The following is a 25861-nucleotide window of genomic DNA, read 5'->3' on the forward strand; positions in this document are numbered from 1 at the left end:
TGACAGGCTGGAAGCGCATCGCTGCCCAGATAAACCAAGATCCACAGGCACGCCCATTGGCCGGGCGATGTTGTCCATGCTTTGCCCATGCTTGCTCTTCAGTCAATTGGGAAAGGGTTTGCTGGTTGGTCGGTTGGTTATGTCATGCTGTAGGTGCATTTGACGGCGCCAGGTCCCAGGTCCCAGGTCCCAGGTGGGCGAGGGAGGGAGAAAGAGAAAGAGAAAGTGAAAGAGGATCCTCGTCTGTTGTATGAAGCGTGTTCCTGTCCCTGTCCCTGTCCCTGTCCCTCTTCTTCTTCTTTCAATATCTTCACTTTTCAGTTCCTGTCCATTCTTTGCGATCGGTCTGAAACAGGTTCAACGGAAAGACGCATCGGCACCGACTTCGTGACTCGAAGACGAAGACCGAGGCGTCGCATCACCTACTCGCTCAACCGCCCAATTGTGAAACAGCAGTCGTCAATAAGTGACGTGCCGCCTGTCGGACAAGGGCCTCTTTTATTTGTGGGCTGCAACTCAACGACTCGAGACATCGACAAACTGGGCCAGTTTGTCGAATAAGATTGGTCTCAATCTTTGGACGGTTCTGCAGTAACCTTTTTGCCCCTGCCATCCCGTCTCCCATCTGCGCTCTAGTTCGCGAATATACTTCCAACGGCCCTGATTGTTTGTTGTTCGCTGTTGATCGACCCGACGGGCATGATTGTCGCGGTTACAACTAAGAGCTTTGGGTCTTAACTTTTTTTCCCTTCCAAAGCAGAGAGCTTTCTAATACACAGGTATGCGACGCAATACTTTTCCTGGCCTGCAATGGCTGCAATCACCGTAACGTGACGTATAAGGCGGTGGAAAACTAACGCAGTACATACACATAGGAACGATCCTAAAGTGTATTTGGATCACCACACCCGCCGCTCTCAGTCCCTCTCTATCCCGGACACGCCTCATGGGAGGTCTCTCCCTAAACCCGTTGCGCTCGCGCGACGTAAAATCAAAACTTCCAGTCTACGAGAACCTCAACTCCAAAGAGCGCGATTCCAACGACTGGACAGATGAATCCGACTACGAAGAGGGCTACTCCGTCACTAATTCTCCCAGCACCGGCAATTCGAGGGTGACTTCGACTTCGACCTCCCTGCCCTCCTCCCAAACGCCCATAATGGCGAAACGAACCTTTTCCCTGCCGCGGCGGCCAGGCAGGACAATGGGCTACCGGTTACCGAACAAGGTGGTGCGCTACATGTGCTTCGGCTTGGTGTCGACGATACTCCTCTTCATGTTCAGCCTCATCCGCGCGAGCCAGAACGACAACCGGAGGTTAACGAGCGGCCTGATCTCGAAACGACCGCCGCCGCCGCCGGTATGGGAGCAATACCCCTTTCTGACGAGGTATTATGGTGGTGTGAGGAACATGGTATCCTTCCAAAAGAACGTGCCCGAATACCCCCGCCCCCAGGACGAACCGCCGATTGACAAGTTGGCATTTGTCAACTTCACCCACTCGGACCCCAACGCGGAGGAGTCGCAAGGAAAGGGGCCGGATTTGGCCTCCAGGGACCTACCTTCGAGCAAGGAGTTCGAGAAACACCCCAAGAGCATTTTCAACATGAAGCCCGAGGACATCAACGAGTGTTTCTTGGACAAGGAGAAGAAGATGCGCGTACCTGCTATTCGATACCTGGACGGAAGACCGAATGGATTCCCGGAAGCCGTGCTTGGCTCCTACGACTTGTTGAACTTTAGCGAGGATATCTGCTACGAACGTTACGGCCGTTACTCCCCCTACGGAATGGGCTATTCGCAACGAACTGGTGGTCTCGGCGTCGGCGAAAACGGCGAAAAGGAAGGCATGGACATGACCTGGGAGAAGACCCCTAAAGTCGACTGGCGCAACGTAGACTGGGCCGACGCTCAGAAACGCTGTTACCAAGCCAATGCCCCCAGATACAGCCCTGTGCCTAAGAGAATTTCTAGGCCGCATGGCTTCCATATTATGGATGGTGTTACCGAGCTTCCGGATATTGCTGCCAAGGTTAATTCGACGCTTGCTACTCGAGATGCCAGCCCCGAGTTGCCCTCAGCTGAGGGCGAACCTACCCTGGATAAGCCAGCCGGCGATGCGAAGAAAAAGGAGAACGCCTCCAACAAGATCTCCCGTACGGCTGTTGTTGTGCGCTGCTGGGACGAGTACAACTGGCGCGAGGAAGACGTCATGTACATGCGCTCCCTTATCACCGAAGTCTCTTTGGCATCCGGCGGCCGTTATGACGTGCATCTTCTTGTTCAGGTGAAGAACGAGGCAAAGTACCCTGTCTGGGCCGACGCCGCAACTTATGAGCAAAGGATCAAGGATGCTATCCCTCGAGAGTTCCAGGGTCTTGCTACGCTCTGGAGTGAGACGCAAATGCTGTCTCTGTACCAAGGAATTCACGATCTCTTCACTCGCGGGCCCGACTTGCCCGTTCACGGAGTCTATCGTGGGCTGTCCATGGCTTTGCAATACTTCGCCGACCAACATCCCGAGTACGACTACTTCTGGCAATGGGAGATGGACATCAGATATACCGGTCACTACTATGATTTCTTCACCAAGGTCGAGAATTGGTCGAAGGAGCAACCCAGAAAGGGGCTATGGGAACGCAATGGCCGATACTACGTTCCCTCCGTCCACGGAACCTGGGAAGACTTCAAGCAGATGGCACGTGTACAGGCCGAGATGGGAACCACTGACCCCAACAACATGTGGGAGGGCGTACTTGGTAGCAAGAAGGGCAAGGGAAAGCAGCCAGCTCAACAAAACAGCCTGGTGTGGGGACCCTTGCGTTCGAAAGATCCCGAAGATTGGTTTGAGCCCGACAACGATCCTCAGCCGCCGACCTCGATGGAGAGAGACAAGTATGTCTGGGGTGTTGGCGAGGAGGCTGACTATATCACTTTCAACCCTCTGTTCGACCCCGAAGGTACCACTTGGCTCCTGGCAGACGACATCACCGGTTACAAGGAGAAGCCCCCAAGACGCGCACAGATCATTACGGCTTCCCGTCTCTCGCGGAAACTGCTCATGACCATGCACCGCGAGACGGCCTTCAAGAAGCACTTCGCCTTCCCCGAGATGTGGCCCGGCACCGTGGCACTGCAACACGGCTACAAGGGCGTGTTCGTCCCGCACCCGCTGTACGTGGACCGCGAGTGGCCCACGGCCGTCCTGGCGAGCACGCTCAACAACGGCAAGAACTCGGCGACGGGTGGCGCGCGCACCTCGGTCTTCGGCCAGCGCGAGCACAACCTCCGCGGTATCACGTGGTTCTACGACTCCGGCTTCGCGCCCAACCTGTACCGGCGCTGGCTCGGCCTCAAGGTCAACAACGACGGTGGCGAGGAGTTCGAACTGACCGAGGACAAGAGCAAGAACGGTGCTACCGTCGGCGATATGCGTGGTGGCGAGGGCCGCATGTGCCTGCCCCCCATGCTGCTCCACCCTATCAAGGATGTCGAGCTGCCGGTCGAGGCGGTCGTGGTTGAGGGTACCGAGTTCCCCGAGTCGGATCCTAACGCTTAATATGGGTGAAGATAGTTGCTGTGTATATTGTTGCTGCGCTTGTTGTATAATGGCTGGGTTGCGAGTGTGTGTATATGTGAGCGGAGCGAAGCGGCTTTTTGATTCCAAAACGAAGCGACTGAGGTCGCTTTCTGATGAAGAAGATTATGATGTGATGATCTCTTGCTGCTTTCCTGGATAGGGGGAAAGGGCCGTATATAACACAGTAGTAGTGGTTTCTTTACCTTTCATCTCACAGGGAGAAAGGGAAGAGGAAAGAAGGCATCATCGGGTATGGGGGTGTGTCGCATATTCCTTACATGAGGCGTGCATGTATGCATACCTGATGATGATGGCGTTTTGGGGCTGGGATGTTTTGATGAAAGCTGGTTTGACAGCCAGCAGAATAGGAGGGTTATATATTTTTAGATCTTGCCTACACTTCAGTTGTCTCTACTATGTGATATCAGCTGTGATGCTTTGCGAGGTGTATTGTATATTTTCATGTTTTATATCATGTTAGTCAGGGATAGTCGGTTGGCACATCACCTGGGTAATGAGAGTACCGATGTAATATACCTCGATATTGCGTGGCAGACATGAATGAGATTCAAGGCTCGAGTTTTCACCATTTCGTTTCTCGTTTTCTGACAGATGATGGTTACATATATCTCGTTTCACTGTGCTCGAGATAACTTCACGTGGAAGGGACACGAATCCGGAAGAACTCGATCAAAAATAATGATGTTGCCCGTTGAGGGATCAATGACCATATGCCTAATGTATATGTACGTTATGACTTGCTGTAAAAATGAACGCCTTCAAGGTTGAACTCCTTAGCTCACCCACTCCGACCGACCAGAACAATGCTGATTCCCAATAGCAACAACAATTTCATACACCGTCCTCTCCTCTATATCTTCTGAGATGCACAGGTAGGATTTAAGCAGGCGCAGTCCCCTTCCAGTACTTGCTAGGCACGAACGGCATCTTGGTGACGACGGCCTTGCGCTTGCGGCCGCGCACGAGGACCTCGAGCTCGGTGCCGGCCTTGTGGGAGCCGTCGGCGACGTAGCCCATGGCGATGTTCTTGCCGAGCGTGGGGCTCGGGCAGCCGCTGGTGACGACGCCGACCTTCTGGCCGTCGGGGCCGACGATCTCGGCGCCCTCGCGGGCCGGGGCGCCTTCGACCACGAGGCCGATGCGGCGGCGCGAGACGCCGGCGCCGCCTTTGCTCTTGGGGGTCAGTTGGGGCAGGATCAGTTCGGCGCCGTGGAAGGGGTTGGCGGACTTCGGGTCCCGGCGGTCCTTGCCGATGACCCAGGACAGGGCGCCCTCGACGGGGGTCGTGTTGTCGTCGAGATCGTGGCCGTAGAGACACATACCCGCCTCGAGACGGAGACTGTCGCGCGCGCCCAGGCCCGCGAACTGGAGCTTCTCGGGCCCCGCGGCCTCGAGCAGCGCATCCGTCACCGCGACCGTGTCGGCCGGCGGGATCGAGATCTCGAACCCGTCCTCGCCCGTGTAGCCGCCGCGCGAGACCAGGATGGGCTGCGACAGCGCGCCGCCGCGCGTCTTGACCATGACGGGCCGGCACTGGCCGAAGTAGAGCTCGCGCAGCTTGGGCTCCTCGGGCGCCACGAGGATGGCGCTCAGGATCTCCTCGGACAGGGGGCCCTGCAGGGCGACGAGGCCCCAGCCGTCGAGCACCTCGTGTTCGAGCTTAGCGTTGTGATTCTTCTTCCACTCGGCCAGCTGCTCGCCGAGGTACTTGAGGTCCTTGTCGCGGCAGGCGGCGTTGGTGACCACGTAGAACGCGTCGTCGGCGAGCTTCGTGATGATGGTGTCGTCGACGATGCCGCCCGTGCCGGGCCAGAGCAGCGTGCTCAGGGTGCTGCTGCGGACGGGCAAGGGGCCCAGCGAGGCGGGCGTGATGCGCTCGAGGAAGGCCACGGCGCCGGGGCCCGAGAACCGGTGCTGCACCATGTGGCCGACGTCGAACAGCGAGGCGTGCGAGCGCGTGAAGTGGTGCGAGGCCGACACCGACAGGGACGAGTACTGCACCGGCATCTGGAAGCCGCCGAAGGGCACCATCTTGGCGCCGTGCGCCAGGTGCAGGTCGTACAGCGGCGTCTGCTTGAGGGGCTCGTCGGCGGCGAGGGAGGAGCCATGTCGCCGACTGGCTCTGGCCGACGACGGTGTGAGGGTAATCCGTGGTGAGTGTTGCTGTCGAGCGACTGTTGAGCCCGGCGATGCAGCGGCGGCGGCCGAGAGGGGCCGGGATAACAGGGCAATTGAGCGGGCTGGCTGCGATTGGAGGCTGGGGACGGCCTTCCGGCCGCGTTGCAGAGCTCGTACCAGCTTCATCCTGGCCAATTGATCCGAATGTGACTGAGAGAGAACGAAGTGCAACTTCCTGCAACGACCGAAAACAACAATGAAGGAATTGAAGGAAGCTCCCCAGGAACAATAATTGTTGGCGGGGTGCTGCTATGCTATGCCACCAAAGTCCGGTACCTACTGACGGTAGTAACCGGCGAGCCGATGGATGCCGATAGCGGACCTGTCGACCGATTGGTCAGTGATAAAGTGATTTGCAAGTAACGTGGATACTCAGCCGTAAAATACATACGTAAAGCTGAGGCAGGAAAACAATGAACCTTGAATCGTGCCGGTTCAGCCTGCACCAGGGATTGATATCATGGAGGGAGAGAGAATAAATACACCAAGCCCGAGAGCAAGGAAAATCCTCGTTTATGCATAAGTATGCTGAGATCGCAGAAACTCAATTCGAGGTGAACCCCTAGAATCAGTAGGCAAATTCCAACGTTGGCAGGCAACGTACAACGTACGACGCAGTATGGGTGGTTTAATTTTGGTCACAGGCCGCCGTCATCGAGTCAGTCAGTCAGTCAGGGTATCGCAAAAAAGGCAGAAAAGCCGTCTTCTCATTTTGTGCTTCCCATAATATCAATTCGTACATAAGCCATCCCGGTACGCCCCTTTCCTCATTCTTCCGAAAATCATACTTCCGCAATTCATGATAGACCAGGAGAGCGTTACCAGAATAATCACCAGAGGATGGATGGGCTTTTCCGGGAAAAGAGGGAGAAATGCGTCATTGATGGACTGCGTCGATTGCACCCAAGTCGGCGGAGAAACGACTTAGTGCTTAGATGCAACCGACCGTGAAATTATCGAGGGAGGCGGAGTTGGGCCCGCGAAACATGAGCCATACCCATACCAAGCTTGTCTTCTACTACCCCAACTCTACTGGTGTCCGGCCTTGCGGAGGGTAGTGGCCAACCACTCGAGACCCTCGTAGAGACCATCACCCGACGTGGCGCAGGTGGATTGGATGTACTGTACATCACATTAGCATTTACATCTAACAGTATCCTCAGGCAGGGAAGCATACCCAGGCGCGCTGTCTCAGGCTGTGGAGGCCAAGCTTATCTGTGATCTCGGCAGCGTTCATGGCGTTCTGTGATTTGGTTGGTTAGCTCCACTGCACAGGTAGTAGTGGTGATGGGAAATCAAGTGCGCAACATACGGGCAAATCCTGCTTGTTGGCGAACACCAGGAGAATGGCGTCGCGGAGCTCATCCTCGTTCAGCATGCGCTGCAGCTCTTCACGAGCCTCGACGATACGGTCACGATCGTTGCTATCGACGACGAAGATAATACCCTGGGTGTTCTGGAAGTAATGTCTCCACAGAGGTCGGATCTTGTCCTGACCACCGACATCCCACACGGTGAACTGGATGTTCTTGTACTCGACGGTCTCGACGTTGAAGCCTGGATACCGCGAAACAAAATTAGCGCATATAACGAGGGAAGGCATCGGCGACGTTGGGAGAAGAGGCGCCGCGCGGATTCTGGGAGCGGCATACCAATGGTGGGGATGGTCGTGACGATCTCGCCGAGCTTGAGCTTGTAGAGAATGGTGGTCTTTCCGGCAGCATCAAGACCAACCATCAGAATTCTCATCTCCTTCTTTCCCCAGAGCTTGTCGAACAGCTTTGAAATGTTGAGACCCATGTTGGCGGTGTTCGGTAGCGTAATGCGATACAAGTCTATGTGGATGTTAATTAAGCTCGATGGGAGCGTTCTGTCTAAGAGAACGAGTTAGAACAAAAGGCCAATGTCCAGCCGCCTTTGTTTAGGATGAGGTATGATGAAAGTAGATGGAGGGGGAGAGCGTAGGTTGGTTCTGCGACAGGCCAGGCAATTGTTTCCGACGGACAAGCTGGAATGGGGCAGAATGGAGGGGGGATTTGTGTAGTGATAAATATAATCTCGAGGTTGGGGAAGTGCTGGATGCGGAAGTGAGGACAGATGGACAATTTTCTGCGACGCGGGCGCTATGATTCCAAGGCGTCTCCTCTGGTCGAGTCTGTTCCCAGGCTGCCACTATTAGGGGGACCCCAGGTTCAGGAACGACAGGTTTAGAGGGAGGCCAGTCAGAGGGGTGTGCGTGTGCGGGGTGGGCCAGCGAGTTGGGATGTAGACGATGGACAGAAGGCAGTGGCAATCCCAAGGTTGATGTGAACCGTCTTGGTGTTTGAGTTGGTTGCCATCGAGGGTTGTGCAGACTGGTTCGGGATGGGCACGCGCAGGTTGCGATATGCCAGCTTTTTTTCGTGTCTGGTGTCCTAGTCCACTGGACTGGCCTGCTGAAGCACAGCGCGTGGAAACAGCATGGCACAGCATGCGATCGAGGCGGGCAAAAGGCGGCGGAGGGCGAGGCAAATGGCACTTACAGTATTTCTCGAGTCGATATGGCAACGAGACCTGCTCCGGATGAAGAGAAGAGGTCTATTGCGATGCTGCGATACGATGAGATGGAGAGGGTCGTGTCGTCGTAAAGGGGGGGCAAGTTGGGTTGTTGTCGGTGAAGACAGATCAAGAATGCCGGGTGGGAAAGTAAGAGAGGCGGCTGGACTCTGAGTGGATTGTTTAAGGTTGAGTTAAAGTGGCAGTGGGCCGAGCGAGGAAACACACACAAAAAAAGTGTTCAGGTTCTCCCTCTCTCTCTCTCCTTGGGTCTTTGGGTCTTTGGGTCCTTGGGCGGGCTGGCTGGCAAGGCAATGGCAATTGGGATTGGGGGGGCAGTGGGAGCCGGTGGGAGGCCGCGAGAAAAGGCCACCTGGAACTGTACGGCGGCGATTGGCTGCTGGTGCTGCGGAATTGTGGATGCTGCTAAACCTCCTTAAAATACCACTGCCTATTCCAGGTTTATTATTATTACGAGTCCCAGTCAGTCAGCCAGTAAGTGTGTACACTCGCAGTTGAGCGACTGACAGGCACTTGAAGCTTCGATTGCATCAGAGAATGCATCTACATCCATCCGCCCTTCCACTGCACATCAATCAGGTAGCATGCAATTACGTGCCTTTGAAACCCCAGATGCGAGACGGCGTTCGCGCAATCCCCCAAGCCTACCAGCCTAAACCATACCTAAACTGCATGTACCCAGCATTGAATGCCGAACACGATTTGGCCATGCTCGCAACAAGTCCCAATCCATATCTGTTAGCCATATCACATCACATGTAGATAGCATCTCTACCTGACCCTTTCGAACTACGGATAATGAAAGGTGGAGGCCAGAGTGGGTGTAGATGACGAGACCAGACCGGAACTTGGCAGATCAATTCCACGAGCCCAGGAGAGATCCAGTCTGCTGCTACATCGGATTTGCAGCAGCCTGTTGATAAAGGCAGCGCTAGTCGAGCTTGCGTACAGTAGGGAAAACCAGGGGGTTAGTTTTGGAGCACGAGGGGGGGCCACCGCGACGCTCACTGGACGCTGGACGCTGAACGCTGGAGGCCCGTCCGCCACAGAAAGCATGCCCAGCTCCCAGCAGCAGCCACGCACCACATTGAAGTACCTTAGGTACAGACTGTACAGTGAGTGGCCTTGGGCGAAACAGCACGTAAACTAAACTCCACTAATCCCTTGAAAACGCGCTAAGCCGCCTCGAGCCTCATACACCCAATGCAACCCTTGTTTGGCAAAGTGTCAACTCCAACATTTCGAGCTTGTGAGCCACAGCTGCGTGTGCATACGAAGGATCGATCTCGACGACGACGACCGACGATTAGGCCGCACCTTTTCGCCTATTTCTTTCGCTTTTAATTTCCTAGTAATCCACGGTCGCTGGGCTAGCTTAGGCAACAGCAATGCAAATCCTCTCCGCCGCAGCTTTGCTGCTGTCCGCCAGCTTCTTCCCAGCTGTGCTAGGCCACAACATTCAGCTCCCTGCCCATGGCCGCGAATGCTTCCACGAGGAGCTCCACCGGGACGACAAGATGACCGTCACCTTCCAGGTCGGCGATCGCGAGTTCGGCAGCGCTGGGAACTTGGACATCGACTTCTGGGTACGTCTGTGCTTCTTGCTTCCGGGCAGGTCTCTCGGGGGGGGGGCGCAAATATGGTTACGATGGCTAACAGGCAGCCCTATTCTGTTTCTTCTCTGCAGATCTCGAACCCCTCGGGCCAGTACGAGACCTTCCAGAAGGACGTCTCTAACGGAGACTACTCTTTCGATGCCAAGCACGACGGCAAGTATCTCTACTGCTTCGGCAACGAGCACTGGGGCGCCAACACCAAGGAGGTCTCCTTCAACGTCCACGGTATAGTATATGTGTCTGAGCACGAGGCCGAGAAGGATCCGCTTGAGAACGAAGGTATGCTGTTTCCGGGACAATGGGACGTCTACCCTATGCACAATACTAACGGTTGACCCAGTCCGCAAACTCTCTGATCTCCTGAACTCCGTCAAGGACGAGCAATCGTATATCGTCCTGCGAGAGCGAACCCACCGCAACACGGCCGAGAGCACCAACAGCAGAGTCAAGTGGTGGAACCTGTTTGTCATTGGTGTTGTCATTGGCGAGTCTGTCTTCCAGGTCTGGTGGCTCCGAAGATTCTTCGAGGTCAAGCGCGTGGTATAAAGGGGAATGAAGTTGCGACTATTCGGAGAATATTTTTGGCGTCAGGTCAGGGATCTGGAAAAATGGCCACACGAGGCATGAACAACACTGTATTTTGTACTCCCAATCAGAAGAATGGCGTTTGGATGCACGCCGGGCAACTTCCCACGTTGGTTGGCATCCATCCGCTTTGGCTGCATATGTATACCAGCGATTTGCGGTCGATTAGGGTCGACTCAGTCTCATGGCCTTGTGTGTGGACAATTGTTCATGATGGCCTACCATTTCCTGCTGATTTTACTCATACCCGAACCAAAACATTCCCTAGAACTTTCAAACCCGTCTACACACAAGGGGTGTTCAAAAGTAGACGGAGGCTCCTTCGTTCCACTTCCGAATGATGCGCTTATGATATGTACATATTGTGAGACTCCAGACCATATCATGTGCGAGTAACCGAACAGCCCTACCGCCCGGGAGAGTCTAGAGATCTTCACCGCTGACTGGGCAACTTTCGACGATGCTCTTTGGACAGCGCATGGTCGCAGGAATCCCGCGGCTTGCTAGGTCAAACACTCGTGAGGACACACAGGGGGTTGATGGGATCGTGCAGTGGCTTTGTAACGCCATTGGCAATATGATTTTAACTAATGCATACCTAGTAGTTAGCTTCGCAGACTCCAAGTCCAGATACTAATACTGATTACCCGTTGGCAAACCACCCCGAAGGAATGAGCCGCCTTATCTAGTTCCATAAAGCCCCTTCGACTCCTAGCCTAATTGATTTCGGGCTGGTATAGGGGTCTTATATGCTCTCAACATCAGAAAGTTTCTGAATTCTCGACTGAGTGAACTCAGGTCCTGCTAAGGTGTGACCCGAGGAATATCAAACTCTTGGGACCGGATACTGGCATACATACCAGTGATGACAACCCAGAGACTCTATCTAGACCTTTGTCATGCTCTGATAGGTTCTGGCATGCACGAAGTGTTGTGCCATGTAAAACAAGCCAGATGGCTTGATATATATAGAAGGCATTATTCACTTGTTTCAATACATAGCGCGATTGTCTTCAAGCAGATTTATCTTATACTACTTGATGCTAACTCGCTTCGTACAACCACGTCATCATCAATCAGACGCTGTGATTCTTCAATTGCAGAAAAGCCAAAACGCCAGGCAAACAACTCGATAGTAAAAGACTTTTTTCTCCTTCAAGATCGACGAATGGGTGCTCAACCCATTGGTCGGTCTCACCGCTTCCCCCTTTTCTTTCCCCTGAACGACGTGGACCAACGAACCACCGCCGATGCACGACACACGCATGGAAGTCCGCCGGGGAAATCCCCCGAAACCAGAACAGAAAATCAAAAGCCTGCAACGCCGACGCATTTGGAAAAATCCTCAACAACTTTTTTAGTGTTGGTCAACAACCGCAGTGGAACCTGTCCAAACCCCCGAATGTGACGCTCCCCCCTTTTCCCCAACGCCCGGCTCAAGACGGTGAAAGGCGACGAGCTACCGTCACCGGTGAACTAGGAACATGAGGAAACCCTTCATGCTCTAAGCCCACTGACGGCTACGCACCTCATCCTGAAACGGCTAACCCACTCTTTTCCATGAAGCCATCTTGAGAGTCTTGCTCCCCCGCTCTGCCCCCTTCGAAAAAGGGGGGCCGAGCCGGTCCCGAGGATCATGGATTGGGTCTGGGGAAGAGACTCCCCTAACCTAATGATGTCGCCTATGCTGGGTCGCGTAGCCATAGGGGTTCTGGTGGTGGTGCTGCTGCTGCCCATACGCCCGGCTGCTGGCGATGGCCGAGGCGCAGCCGTCGCAGAGCTGGCCGTGCTGCCGCCACGAGTTGCGCAGCACCTTGACGCCCAGGCACTCGTGGTTCGGGTCGTTGCGGGCGAAGTGGCAGTACGACTTCAGGCGGACGACGGAGTGCTCGCAGTCAAAAAGGAACTCTTCGTAGTCGCACATCTTTCCTCGTTTGCTCTTGTCTCTTTGTCTTCGCGAAGTGCGAGCCTGATGTAGACGATTGGTGTCGTGCTCCAAGCAAGGAGGAGACGATTCTAATAGAAGAAAGCGTGAGTAGATAGAGGGAACAGGTGAAGACAGTAGGCCAGTGTCGACAGCACCTGTATTGATGAATGTGTATGAATGTACTATGATGGCCGATTAGCTGTGATAACATGAAGACTGCCACCTCAAAGAGCCTTGGAAGACAATAAAGGGTCCGACAGCGGTTTAAATACTTCGACCTTTGCAATCGTCTCCCACAAGATTTTTGATTGCTACGTCTGATGTGTCCCGTCCTGATCCGGAGACGCGTACAGAGATATCCTGGCAGGAGGGAGGAAGTGCAAGGAAGATAGATGCAAGCCCATGCTTATGCTCATCCGGCGGCGACTGGACTTACCTTCCGAATGATAACAACAATGCAAGTCCTCACCAATACAGCGAAGCCCGCTGCTAGCCTCACCACCAGCAAGCAGGGCTAGAACTGGCCCGGTAGGCCTTTATTAACGCGATACCAATGGTCTTTCTCTTGTGCTTGCTTGCTTCCTAACCCCGGATGCAAGAGATGGTAGATCATCTACGTCTTGCTACAACATGGGGGGGTTTCTCGTCCAATAGCCCCCCATTGATAATAACCGCTCTGTAGCCGCATCTGAAGATTGAATCTACTGCAGGATGATAAGTCACATACCTACAAGGAAGCGAGAGGTTTTCTACTTCGCCGAACGCCCGAAGGAGGCCGAGACATGCAAATGGGGATAGTGGGGGTCTGTATATTGTAGCCAGAGGATATGGAGCGGCCAGAGACTTCTCCTTCCAGCTGAACTGGGATCTATGTACGGTCTGACCCTACAGGTGTTCGCTAAGAAGAGAGGGGGAGGTAGGACCTAAATGGTTTCTTTATGAGTGACTGGCTTTCTCCACTACTTATATATGCAAATTTTCATAATAGTCCATCCAGGTAGACCTTCACAGGAGAATGGGGAAATGACTTTTCGGAAGGTCAAGTAATGAAAGTGTACATATTTCGAAGCATGGCATTGCTCAAGGATATATTGCAAACCTTCGATCCAAATATGATATCAGAAACTATCACGTCGATGAACGAGACCAGTATCGAGATCCGAGCAACATAGTGGCATCTTCGGCTCAAACCCTTTGCTGCAACCCGGACGGCCTTCAACCGGGGAAGAAATTGCCCTGACCCGAGTACCAGGTAGGGTCTGCTGGATTCTTCACCAGCATGAACGAGCTGGGCAGCGCATATGCAGCCGAGAAGACCAGGGAGGTGATGAAGAAGCGGAGTAATCAGCTAATTTCAGCGGCTCGGACCGGTTCTGGACAGAAACAAACATGCATGGGCGAACTGAGACTATTGACGATCCCTGGACGACACTTGCATAAAGACGGAGCGAGCATCCGGGCTTCAGAATCAATACCCAGCTATATACTTCATGATGTCACACCGAGAGGCCTACCAAACTTGATAGTTACAGTACAGTTGCCAGCCAGGCACCGGTGAATTTGTATCACATCTAATGCCCATATCTCCTCAGCTTATGACGCACCCGTTGTGTTCGGTGTTAAAACGCTACATATATAACTCCCTGCCAGGGTCCTGTGAAAACTTCTGTATGCAGCTTGCCTTGTCAATCTGGTTTATTTGCTCTTGCAGACGCAGTATCCAGGAAGGACTGACAGAGGCAGGTTGCCGGAGTCAGGGGTAATCGCAGACAGCGAACCACCCGGAACGCTCAATCTGGACAATCATCCATGTAGTGGTCGTCTATTAAACAGTGTGACTGACGTTGTGCATTGCTGTTGCGGTCGACAAGAAACGTGAGATCTCAGTCTGCCCCGACCAGGAACACGATGCGACGCTCGTGGGCGTTGAGTATAAGTAACCATGCGGCTGACCAAGAGGTTCTAAGTTAAAGAGCAAGCTATGGAATTTCTATTGATGTACCTAGTGCCTACTAGAGAGCCTATATCTAGAACATGAGCTTTTAGAGCGGCGTAGCACGAACTGTTGACGTTGCCGCCCGTTGCGCGGGCTCTGTGAAGGCGAGAGGAAATTCACAGTGTACCTCACTACATGTTCGATCAGACATCTGAAGTAGCAATCAACAACGGACAGGCACACACACACAGACAGAAGCACAGTAGCAGCAGAGGATCGTTGGTACTATCCGGCACTCGCACGCCTGCAGGCTCGTTGGTAATTTCTTGGCAAATTACTCGTCAGATATGGCGTCGATAAACGCACATTGCGAGTTATGTGACAGATAGAGAGGTTCGTCATCAATCTCGATCAAAGAGGAAATGATGAAAGTTCAATATATATTGCGTTTTTGATGAAGCAGGCAAGAGTATTTTTGGATTACTTAATCTGTAGTACGAACACCCACATCCGTGTTGCCGCTGCTGTCAAGTGAAGCCGAGAGAGACAAGCTTAAGCGCAAGCTGGATGTATACAGAATGGATCGGAAGCAGCACGACAGTGGCCTGACAAACTTGTTGTTCAAGGTGATTGAACGAGCCATTGTACAATCTGTCTCTCTTGCACGCAGGATACAGGTCATACCTGGATCATGAGAGGACATAGACTGTGAGGAATGATGGACGGGACATTTATTGTAGGGTTAATGAGTGCATCTACGGATCTCAACCGCCAAGGCCCCCCACGTGGCAACTGAAGCCAGAGAACGATCGGGGACACAATTCGGCGGCGCCGGCGTGCTACGAATAGGTAGTGTGGAAAGGTATCACTGGTTCTACCAGACTTCGAGTGTTTGCTTGCTTGTATGGATTGAGGAGATTCGACCTCAATAAGTGTTGAGTTACAAGTACTGTTGCTAACGTGTCGCGGTGCTTGACCCATGTAGGTGAATCGGTGCACTGCGGCAACAAATTGGAGAGGCACTTGAGGCACTGTAGGCACGTTTGAGGAACACAGGCTAATTCGACAGTGCTGTCGCCTCTTTTCCCCTTTCCTTTCCTTTTTTTTTCTCTTTTTTTTCACATGGTCGCGATGAGCCGCAACCCGGATCTCGATGATAATAAATCAGTTGTCAAATAGACCAGGCGAAACAAGCGGCAGATGTGCCCTCACTGAGGCCGGTTTGAAGATGAGGCCCGGAATTGATGAGATGCAGCATACATGTCATGTAGTCTCGGGGGGCTTGGGCGCAGAATGAGCCGTCGTTGATTGGCTCTGCTCTTGTCCGACCTGCCATCAAATGACTATGGGCGTGGACGGGATGGGCACACAAGACGCCACGAAATAAGGCAACCAAATCCCCTCTGCCTCACTTTTTCTTCATGCTGGTTGCCTTACGGACCTTTGCGACTGCGCCCCGTCGCGGTGCGGTTGAGACTGCGAGACTCGACAGCACAGCGAACAATAGCCATTCTCTCAAAAAGCATCAAATCTCACCCTGCCACGTCACGTCCGTTTGAAGGACTCTGATTTGACGTTTTTCTTGATATCCGTCCCATCATTGGTTATTGTTGGGGTGGGTGCAAAGCAATTGATTGATGGTCCATCGTCCATCCTGTCTCGCCCGCCTCTTGTCTCTGTTTGCCCTCCGAGAGTTGCAGAGTTGCAGAGTTGCAGAGTTGCAGTATGCCTGCCTACCTAAGCCTAACCTAGTGCCGCCGCTCTTCCTCGTCTGCCTAATCGGATCCGACCTGGACCTCAATTCTCGCATTTGCGCAATTGCGTTTTCCAACGAGACGAGCCTCGACAGTGTCAATCAATCAACTGCACATATGCTGACTGCATGAGTTCAATCAAGCAATACCAATCTCTATGATATTGAATCAAAATTCGATTTACACGTGTGCTTGCCCTCGTCGCGGCAAGCAAACAGCCAGCAAGTCTGAAGATCTCTGAAGCTACCTGCTTACTTCATTGAAATGTCAGTTAGCCTCATAGCGTCAATTATCTACCTGCCTACCTACTCTGCCCATCCATCCTCTTTTTCTTGTCCTTGGCTACACCCAGTAGAAGAGACGGACGGCGATACGAATAAGGCAGATTCAGCCCCAAACTAACACGCTTAGCCCGCCATAGAGCGCCTCGCAGATTTGTCTCTGGACGCCCTCACAAAGTGCAGTCGCGCAGCCACTCTATCTACTCATTGACCTTGAACTCAGCCGACCGTGTTATCACCTGACTAGGAAGCACTGCCGTATTACCAGGCTGCAACAGATCCCGGGCCACCCAGCTGGTTCGCACTATACCGCCAGTCTCTGCTCCGGGAATCCATCGGATCTTAGGCACCAGCAAACCTCGTCTGATATGGATGACCGTCCCGGCATGGGCCCCGCCCCCGGCATAAGCGGCTCTGCGGGGCCCGTGGATACACAGATGTTCCCCCGGACTAGCCATCCGAGGAGTTTGTCCGAAGTTGAGATGAGCCTCTTGACCTCCTCGTATAATACCAGCAGCCCGGTCCTGCTCGGCGCTTTTGCACATCCTCGGAACATGCCCGCCCAGAATGCCCTGGCGCATTGGTACACGACCAACGATGGCCCGTGGATCCCAAAAGACCTCGCCCTTCCGGAGGATGATGACCGTAGTCCGTCTCGCATCCATACCATGAACCTCCAGGGACACCCTATGGGATTCCCCGGACAGTACCGCGAGAGATATGTGCCGTCGGAATGCGAGACCACTCCGCCAGGCATGGCGCCCTCTGACTCGGGCTACGGGAGCCACGCTGCTAAACAGAGCGTGACAGCCACATCCCTCTATGACGAACCTATGGATCGGAATACAGAGACACAGAGTTTGGCTGGACACCTCTCCGAATTCCACTTCCCCTCGTATGGACATGGGATGGAGTATATGACCAAAAACACGTCGCCGGGAGACTGGGTAATGCCGCCACAACAACCTCTTCAACAGCAAGCCCGCCACTTTGAAGGCAAGGGGATTATATGCGAGACTTGCAAGAAGGCGGTCAAGACCAATTCGGAGCTCAAGTAAGCGAGGCCAAGCAAGATTCCCCTGCGTCGACTCCAAATAGGTCGACTGACATGCCCTTTAGAAAACACAGGCAAAGACATACCAAACCTTTCACCTGTAACGTGCCTGGTTGCGGTCGAACCGAAGGGTTCAGTACACCAAACGATCTTGATCGGCACAAGAGGAGTGTGCACCCTGAAGAAAGCCCTGTTGGCAGTCGCTTTCAATGCCCTCATGGCCCTTGCAAAAACAAGGACAAAATCTGGCCCAGAGCAGACAACTTTCGAGCCCACCTCAAACGTGTCCATCGAATTGAAAAAGTCAAGGACGAAGATTTGGAGGGAAGCATATACCAGTACGTCAATTGCGGACATGCCATGGTCCCTATTACATTGACTAAACCCGTGATAGGCCACAAGTCCATCCCCCTTCTCAGGCCCAGGACATGCTGTCAGATCTTGCAGTCGTACCTGAACAGTCTGGAGGCTGCGATGACTTTGAAATCAGCCCAAGTCTAGAGACGGGGCAGCCACAATACTGGTCTCCTGACGAGAACCATAGTACAGAGGACGGTCTGCACCACAACGAGTCCGCTCAAGCAGACTATTCCCGGTCCCAGTTGGATGACACAAACATGGCGCTGGGCCATATGACCGGTGGGACTGGTGCATCGAACGACATGGTAGAGCCGGCGTCTGAGGATGAGCATCTCGGCATGTCGGATCCTCTACAGGCAATTGGGCCTATCCAGACCAAGCTAAGCCAATCCTTGAGACCATCGATACAAAATGACCCTGAGAGACCAGAGTTTGAGCAAAGAAATTCGCAATTCATCTCACCGGAGGATCTTAGACAAGAACAGCGGCCCCCGAACAGCTCAAGTGTTTCTAGTGCTACCGGCACAGAGGCTTCACTGAGCTCTACGTCATACGATGGAGACGAACCTCAATCTCCCGAGGTAGAAGCAAAAGTCTCAACCTACGATGGGAGCATGAACCCCACATCTAAGAGAGAGAGTGAGAAGCAGGGAGTAGATATATCGACTGCACAGGATCCACCAGTCATTTCAGTATCGGACATATCATCGCTACAACTGGAGCTGAAAGATCCAGAAAAACGTAGGAAGCTGGTCGAGGCACTCCAAATGCACGGCATCTTTGAGCAACTCGGGTTCAAAAAGAAAGCTCTCCCGTCGTCGAGACAAGACCGGAAGATATCTCACAGGGTGGGAAGCCTGATAACTACCACGCTTGCACCGAGCTAGGATGCGATAAGAAGTTCCAGCGCCCGTGTGAATTGAAGTAAGTTGTCTGTTTCTTGAGCAGCCCTTTCGATTTGCTGACAGTTTAAAGAAAACACTTGAAGCGCCACTCAAAACCTTATGGCTGCACATTTCAGAACTGCTCCAAGAGGTTTGGGAGCAAGAATGACTGGAAGAGGCATGAGAATAGCCAACACTTCCTCCATGAAGCGTGGAGATGTGACATGCAGCGAAATAACGGCAGGTCTGCCGAAGTTTGCGGCAAGCTTAGCCATCGACGTGAGACTTTCAAGGAGCATCTGTCAAAGAACCATAGCCTCCAGGGAGAAGGGCTTGAGATGAAGCTCGAGCATTGTCGCGTAGGTCGAAACTGCGAGGCAAGGTTCTGGTGCGGTTTCTGCGAGCGAATCATCGAGATTGAGCGAAAAGGACTGGGGGCCTTTACTGAACGCTTCAATCATATCGATGACCACTTCTCCGGGCGCGAAGGGTTGCCTAAGAAGCAGGTTGACGATTGGAAGGACGTCGACCCAGACGCACCGCCAGTGGAAGCTCTGAGCTCCGATCCAGAGGACGGTGACTCGGCGCCCCGATCGCAGCCAGCACCCCTATTTGCATCATCGCGTCCAGCAAGGAAGGGAACCCCCAAGGAGCAGCATAGCCACCTTGCGGGCCCCCTTGCGGGCCCCAAAAAGCGAAAGCGAGATGACGGGTATATCGCCGTTCATCAAGGAAAGCGGGCCAAAGCTCCTCCCTCCACGCTCGTGGGGGTTGTCATGCGATGTGTAAGTCCTAAGATGTGACTATTTTTATCATCACCGAGAGATCGACTGACACCGGTGTACAGTGTCAATGCGGCGAAGGGAACAGTAGACAGATGAGTCCCCAGTGTGTCAGTAGTACATGTCAGCATCGGCTTTGCAGCGACTGTGAATGAACGAAAGGATTGTTTTGGATACCCAGATGGATACATTATTACAGGGATTGGAATTGATACTGGGGTTAGGCTGGGGTTAGCTGGCGTCGCGGTGTTACGTTCCATTTCTTCTCAATCGTTCACCATGGATTCAGGAGACGAGCTCCGATTTCTAACTAGTATCATGGCTAGGCGTCTATCACGAGTATGAAAATAGAAACACTAGCAGCTGTACTAGCTTCTTCGAATGTTGAGTAACTACATCATAGAACTATCACCAAACCCCATTGGGGTCTAAATTTGGGGGTTGATCGATAGCCGCCATCAGTCCCTACGGCCGAGGTGGCTGATGGCTTAATCGGTGACCGAGCTGCCGAGAAGAAAGGCTTTTCTTCTCGTCACGGAATCAAGATTGTCGAGATCTTCTAGATGGCTTTCTAGAAGTGCCATGACGGAGCTGTATGCATAGGGCTTTTTTTTTTTTTTGCTATTGTTGTGCTCGAGTTCGGGGGAGGCTGTGCCACAAGCATAGCTGAGCATGTAGGTCTTACCTTAGGTGCGTTTTTGGATCTTGATTTGAGCCCTTGGAAGGGCCAGTGAAGGAAAAAAAAAAAAACTCACCCATCCATCCGACGTCCCGCTGTCATAGAAGCAGAGGGGGGTGGTGGGCACACTACCACCTACCGACTTCCCAAGGTGGCTCAGTGCCCCTGCGGAAAGCTGCAGTTGGGCGGACGGGCTGAGCAATGCTTTGCCTCCAACTCGCTTGCTGTGTTTCTTCTAGAATGAAAGGGGAGAAAAGAAAAATCTCCTTGATGAGATTTCTTGTTGCAACAGGACCGATAAGGATGCGCGGCGATCACCGGAGAAAGCAGATTTCGGGTTCATGGGTCCTGCTTACTGCAGTGAATTTGGAGATGGAGAGGCACAGCGGTAGCGATTGTAACGGCAAAGATGATGCCAAGACGCAGAGTTTGACGATACATACTGATGGCGATGATGCCCGAGAGCAACGCTGTCGATGATGCCGCCTTGTCCTTGTCCTTGTCCTTGTTATTACCCTTGCTAGATCATGCTACGATTTGCTCGAGATGTTTCGGTCAAGGACAGACACCTCGGCTCTGCCCTGCCGCACACACGAAGATGGTGGTGATGAAGGTGGGTAATGGCGGTATTTCGCCATTCAGGGGGGCTGAATTCGCTAGTCGTGATATCGAGAGGGCCAGCACGTTATTTACATTGGATGGATATTGGATTGAAGTCGATTGCACTTGATTAGACCCGATAGTAGACATGGTTGTAGCAAGTATACTATACCTAAAGTACCTATCTGCCTATCTGCGGTGGCGCCTGCATGTCGTCCGTCTCGCGGCAGGCAACGAAGTTGGAAGGCTTATGCATAACACATCACCGCAGCGAAACATCTGGAGCGGGTAGATAACATAACGCAGTTATGTAAACTGAGCAGTTGGAGAGAGACAGCATAGCCTGGAAAGAACAATGCATGAGTGAAAAGGCAGTGGATGCATAAGCCGTGAGAAAGGAGAAAGAAAAAAAAAAGTAAGGCAACAACTAAACTTCCATATTAACGAGAGATAGTGGATGGTCTTCACACTTGTGCCTGTGTTGTAAAGGGGGCGGGCCTGGATCGAGAGAGGTCGACAGCCAAGGTCGCACACATCTGGAGGTAGGGAATACAAATCAATTGCTTCAATGATCGTCTTACTCGTTGCAGTATCCTACTCGGCTCGAATTGACTAATCAACCAAGCCCATCATACATGAACTCATCACAGCACACGAGATTGAGATGGATGGACACCTGCACATAGTTCGGTGGACCAAGATGATCGCCCCTGCCCGTTGGACAAGTGACAAGCGGGAGTTGGAGACGTCAAGTCCAGTTGGAACGGGAAGGTGGGCCTGCCAACTTCAGACTGCACCTGCTTGACCTGTCCCAAGCCGTGCCAGCTTTCTAGCCCGAAATATACACTGCATGTCAGAAATTAGGACGGAAAGGCAAGCAAACAAATCGTCTCTGTTGTCTGAGAACCCAATTATCACCCTCGTACGACATAATCGGCTTTCGTAACATCTCGCACATGCGTTCCCTCTTCCACCCCCAAACGAACGAACCCCTGCTCCGCGCACCCTGATCAATTACCTAGATAAAATGCTACCTACCCGAGTATAAGGCATCAACCATCCCACTTTTATCTGCACTTCGAAATCCACATGGAATGATACGCTACGCTTACATATTCTCGCTCCAAGCCGGATGGATGGTGGAGCGGATGGGCAAAAAGGAAAGCCACCGATGGAAAGCTGATACTAATCAGCCGCCAGATGGGTCACCACTGCCCGCCGCCCTTCCCAAGTAGGGCAATGCAATTTGTGCATTTTTGGCGCCTCACGGCACACATTTCTTCATCTGTCTATCTATCTGCAAGCATCCGATTCAGCTCAGCTCTATCAAATCCTGGGCGCCCCGGTTTCCATTTGTCAACCGGGGGGCTGGATGGAAGCCGTCCAGGACAAGAGGAAACTCCACATTTGCCTTTTGGACGTTGGGGGCCGTTTTGATCGATGGCTCCATGCTACGAGCTACGACGTTACGTCTTTCCACCTAGCAAACATCCAGGATTGTTGACGCGACGCCTTACGAGAAAGCGTTAAGATTTGATCCAATAATCCGGTTGGGTAGTAGGTAATGGGTAAGATGTGAATTCCGAGGACTACCTACGATGGGGAAAAAGGAAAACATGGGGGGCCGTGGCCCGCGACCCCTCCTGTCTCCTGCCCTACCCATGTCGGCACAGGTGATTGGCTCGAACATGAATGCTCGAATATAATACCACCACAGCTGGGCGTCCTCTTCGACATGGTAAGGTTGAAAAGGGGGGCAGCAACGACGCAACACCAGAAGAAAAACCTACCACCCGGTTCGATTGGAGATCGGACGTTGTTCTTGCTCAGCTTGGCTGCCAAGATAGAGCTAAGTCCTATAGGCGAGAACCGAGGCATACTCTGGGCGCTCATCTCGGCCTGGCAGGGCAGACGCCCCGTTTTTTTCACCCTTGTTCCTGCACGAAGGTCCTCTCGTTTCGACCGGAGCGGGATTCATGAGGACTGGGTAGTTATCGACGATACTACGATACATACTTACCAGCACCTTGTTGAGCCTCCTCCCCTTCCCGGATTCCAGCTATCTCACACCCATGAATTGGGAACTATTACACCTTTTCCCATGTCCCGTTCACTCCACATTAGCATCCTACATCCATGGGGGATTGACCGTAAGACTGACCATCTGCAGTTTAGCGTCCGAATTGGATCCTGAAGGGTCATAGTTCTCCGTACGTCAGATTCTTACTCTCCCTTCGACCCGGAAAAGAAACGACAAAACGAAGGCGGGAAGAAAAGAACGAAAGAATTTGGGGTCCAAATGGGTGGGTGGTTCGCGGACCACAAACAAATCGGAAGCTACCACTACGGCTGTTCCAGTGTAAGCAGCTGGTAAAAAGCGTGCACCGGTACGTACTACCCAACATCGAACAGTTGTATGGGGGCCAGGGTGTATACTCTTTCTGTATTAGATCACTTGCAGCTTTCCTTCTTTCTTTTCTTTTGGGGAGGGGGGGCTTGACAGGGGCTGTGGTACTTACACACTGCTGAAGATCTCTTTTAGTTCCTCCGTCAGCCGCTTCGTTGGCTCGAAACAACTGTACTGTGACGTCCAATCAAAGAGAGCGAACTCTCGAAGCGCGGTACCGATGTACAAGTTTGCGGCTCCGCGTGGAGTCGAAGGCCTCGATGGGAGGAGGAATGAGAGAGAGGGTGGGCGAAGTCGAGGACTATCCAGGGCAGGTCAGATTCGAAGACCCCCATGATTTCAATGCCTTTATTAAGATAAGTTTATCCCCATGTCAATATCTTTATCAATAAAAGATGGTTCCATCCAAACACAGCTTCGCCTCCTTGATACCTATAACTATTCTTTCCCTGCCCACCTTCGAAGACTTCTCTGTTGGTCTATGGGGCCACTTACATGTTTATACCAATCTTTCGGTTTAAGCCCAACTGCGATATGCGAAGACGCACATAACGGTCTCATCTGGTCACTTTCCATTGCCTTGGTCGCCAACCCTCGCTATCACAGAGTAACATCTGCCTCTGACTCCGGGTAAAGAAACGACACTCTGATCTCCTTAACTTGGAACAAGTACCACAAGATGGCGTACGACACTTTCTCGTTCTCCAACCCACAGGCAGTCTATCCCTCAGCTGACCACTTGGTGGGCGAGGTGATAGACCCGGGTCTGAAATATTCAAACCTTGCAGCCCTTGAGCCAACTCAATGGTATCCTTACAGTTTCCCGCACGCCCCAATGGCCCCAAGCAGCACGCAGTACTTCACGGCTCCTGCCTACACTGGCCGCCAGTCTGATGGAGTGACTACCCCAATACCCTCTCTACCAGCTCCTATGCATGCCCGTCAAGAAACCCCCTCAGAACACTCGGCAAGCAGCAGCGAATTGAGCTCTGGAAGCAGTGACCACATACCCTCAACACCGCCTGACGAGGCAGCTTACCCTTTCCAAAACCATTACGACCCATGGAGCGCACAGTCACCATTGCAAATGGTGGAAATGACTGGCATGTCAGACGGAGTCAAGCTGGGCGACGTCAACTCTCTTGACGACGAGGTCTTCCAAGGATTCCACGAGGAGAAGACAACCGAATTACCCCTCCGGAGCTATACTATGTCGAGCATGGGCAGCAGCTTCGAGACGGACCAGATGGGCCATCACGAACCCATCCATTTCATGCGGCAAACCAGTCCCACGGCGTTGACTCCCCACGTCAAGGAAGAAATCTGCATCCCAAACAACTACCCACCCCCTGAGCCTGAAGACGACGATAACACAAGCATGGATGAGAATGAGCCAGCCTTTCAGCCCATCCAGGACGACGAAGATGACGAGGACTACAAGCCGAAGACCTACCAGAGGCGGGGCTCTAATGCGAAGCGCAGCCCCCGGGGTCGGAAGCGGAGCAACGCAGGCCAGCCGACTCAACAGCCAAAGAGGATCAAGACCGAGCCTCGCACATTGGGCAACAAGAACAAATTGGCAGACAAGTCAGCGATTTCAGGATCGTTGTCCACTTATCCTTGCCCTGAATGCCACGACGTTACCTTCAAGGACGAGACTGGACTTCAAAATCACATCAAGAAACAGCACACGAGGCCCTTCACCTGCCTCTTTGCTTTTGCGGGGTGCGCTTCAACCTTCGCCGCCAAGAATGAGTGGAAGCGGCATGTCGCCTCGCAACATTTGTTGCTATTCTACTGGCTCTGCAGCCAAGGAACGTGCACGAAAGTCTCCAACTCCTCGTCGTCCTCGATTTGCTCTCCTCACGCACCCAACCTGCCCAACGGCGCCATATTCAACCGGAAAGACCTATATACCCAGCACGTCCGACGCATGCATGTGCCCCTGAACATCAAGAAGCAGCTCAAACAGAAGAATACAGTACCGGAATGGGAAGATTCCCTCCAGTGCTTCCAGGAGGAAGCCCACAAGCCCCGCTGCAGCTTGCCCGACTACATGACCTGCCCAGCCGCCGGGTGCGCGCATGTGTTCAAAGGGGCCAGTGCCTGGGACGAGCACATGGAACACCTGGCGAAGCACCTCGAGAAGGCGGCTAGCGGCATCGAGCAGCGCATTCTCTTCAACGGCGAGAACCACCCAACACTGGTCGCATGGGTGTCGCGCCCCGACGTCGCCATCATCGTCCCCGACAGGAACGGGAGCTGGATCCTGAACAACCCCCTTAAGCCGGAGAAGAACAGCAAGGCCCCTCGCGCTGCCCGACAGTATGACGATGAGGACGAGGACGCGGAGGGTGAGGTAGTCGACGACTATTAGACATGGCATGATGCTCGTGTCTACTCTTTACGTTTCCATACTATGGACTTCAGTGGATGATGTGTGAACCCCTTTTCTTCACCTTCTTTTCTTGGCGCGTATTCTTTTTCGGGACGGGCGGGTATCTAGGAACTTTGAGATACCTTTTGAGACAGTGTATTCTACCTTGGTACATATGATATCAAACACCGTTGTGGGCGTTCTGCTGTGCTGGGAGTAATGCGTATCCTTATTAAGTAGATCTTGGATATATAAACACGGCTATGGAATGAAGTTCACGATTT

At 53.0% G+C, this 25861-nt stretch overlaps 7 protein-coding genes across 7 annotated transcripts; 4 read left to right on the forward strand and 3 right to left on the reverse strand.

Moving 5' to 3' along the window:
• Positions 1 to 946: 946 nt before the first annotated feature.
• Positions 947 to 3559, forward strand: PG986_008208 (uncharacterized protein; the record flags this gene model as incomplete). The annotated part of the gene is made up of 1 exon (XM_066844430.1): positions 947 to 3559. One exon carries the CDS (start codon positions 947 to 949, stop codon positions 3557 to 3559), a length of 2613 nt encoding a protein of 870 aa, XP_066700542.1.
• Positions 3560 to 4480: 921 nt separating this feature from the next.
• Positions 4481 to 5905, reverse strand: PG986_008209 (glycine cleavage system t protein; the record flags this gene model as incomplete). Its single annotated transcript, XM_066844431.1, has 1 exon — positions 4481 to 5905. The coding sequence occupies one exon, from the start codon at positions 5903 to 5905 to the stop codon at positions 4481 to 4483; it is 1425 nt and encodes a 474-aa protein (XP_066700543.1).
• An 851-nt stretch (positions 5906 to 6756) lies between these two features.
• PG986_008210 (ADP-ribosylation factor GTPase of the ras superfamily) lies at positions 6757 to 7647 on the reverse strand. The gene is made up of 4 exons (XM_066844432.1): positions 7432 to 7647; positions 7092 to 7336; positions 6957 to 7022; positions 6757 to 6901 (listed from the first exon to the last, which is right to left on the reverse strand). The coding sequence occupies exons 1-4, from the start codon at positions 7577 to 7579 to the stop codon at positions 6809 to 6811; spliced, it is 552 nt and encodes a 183-aa protein (XP_066700544.1). The 5' UTR covers positions 7580 to 7647; the 3' UTR covers positions 6757 to 6808.
• A 2076-nt stretch (positions 7648 to 9723) lies between these two features.
• Positions 9724 to 10497, forward strand: PG986_008211 (EMP24 component of the COPII-coated vesicle; the record flags this gene model as incomplete). The annotated part of the gene is made up of 3 exons (XM_066844433.1): positions 9724 to 9921; positions 10023 to 10230; positions 10292 to 10497. 3 exons carry the CDS (start codon positions 9724 to 9726, stop codon positions 10495 to 10497), a joined length of 612 nt encoding a protein of 203 aa, XP_066700545.1.
• Positions 10498 to 12205: 1708 nt separating this feature from the next.
• On the reverse strand, positions 12206 to 12460 carry PG986_008212 (uncharacterized protein; the record flags this gene model as incomplete). The annotated part of the gene is made up of 1 exon (XM_066844434.1): positions 12206 to 12460. One exon carries the CDS (start codon positions 12458 to 12460, stop codon positions 12206 to 12208), a length of 255 nt encoding a protein of 84 aa, XP_066700546.1.
• Positions 12461 to 16820: 4360 nt separating this feature from the next.
• On the forward strand, positions 16821 to 20077 carry PG986_008213 (uncharacterized protein; the record flags this gene model as incomplete). The annotated part of the gene is made up of 6 exons (XM_066844435.1): positions 16821 to 17488; positions 17554 to 17826; positions 17883 to 18589; positions 18652 to 18772; positions 18977 to 19517; positions 19967 to 20077. 6 exons carry the CDS (start codon positions 16821 to 16823, stop codon positions 20075 to 20077), a joined length of 2421 nt encoding a protein of 806 aa, XP_066700547.1.
• Positions 20078 to 24035: 3958 nt separating this feature from the next.
• On the forward strand, positions 24036 to 25577 carry PG986_008214 (uncharacterized protein; the record flags this gene model as incomplete). The annotated part of the gene is made up of 1 exon (XM_066844436.1): positions 24036 to 25577. One exon carries the CDS (start codon positions 24036 to 24038, stop codon positions 25575 to 25577), a length of 1542 nt encoding a protein of 513 aa, XP_066700548.1.
• Positions 25578 to 25861: the final 284 nt, after the last annotated feature.

This window comes from Apiospora aurea, assembly GCF_038362705.1.
Source record: "Apiospora aurea strain CBS 24483 chromosome Unknown utg000005l_segment0_segment0, whole genome shotgun sequence".
Lineage (NCBI taxonomy): Eukaryota > Fungi > Ascomycota > Sordariomycetes > Amphisphaeriales > Apiosporaceae > Apiospora > Apiospora aurea.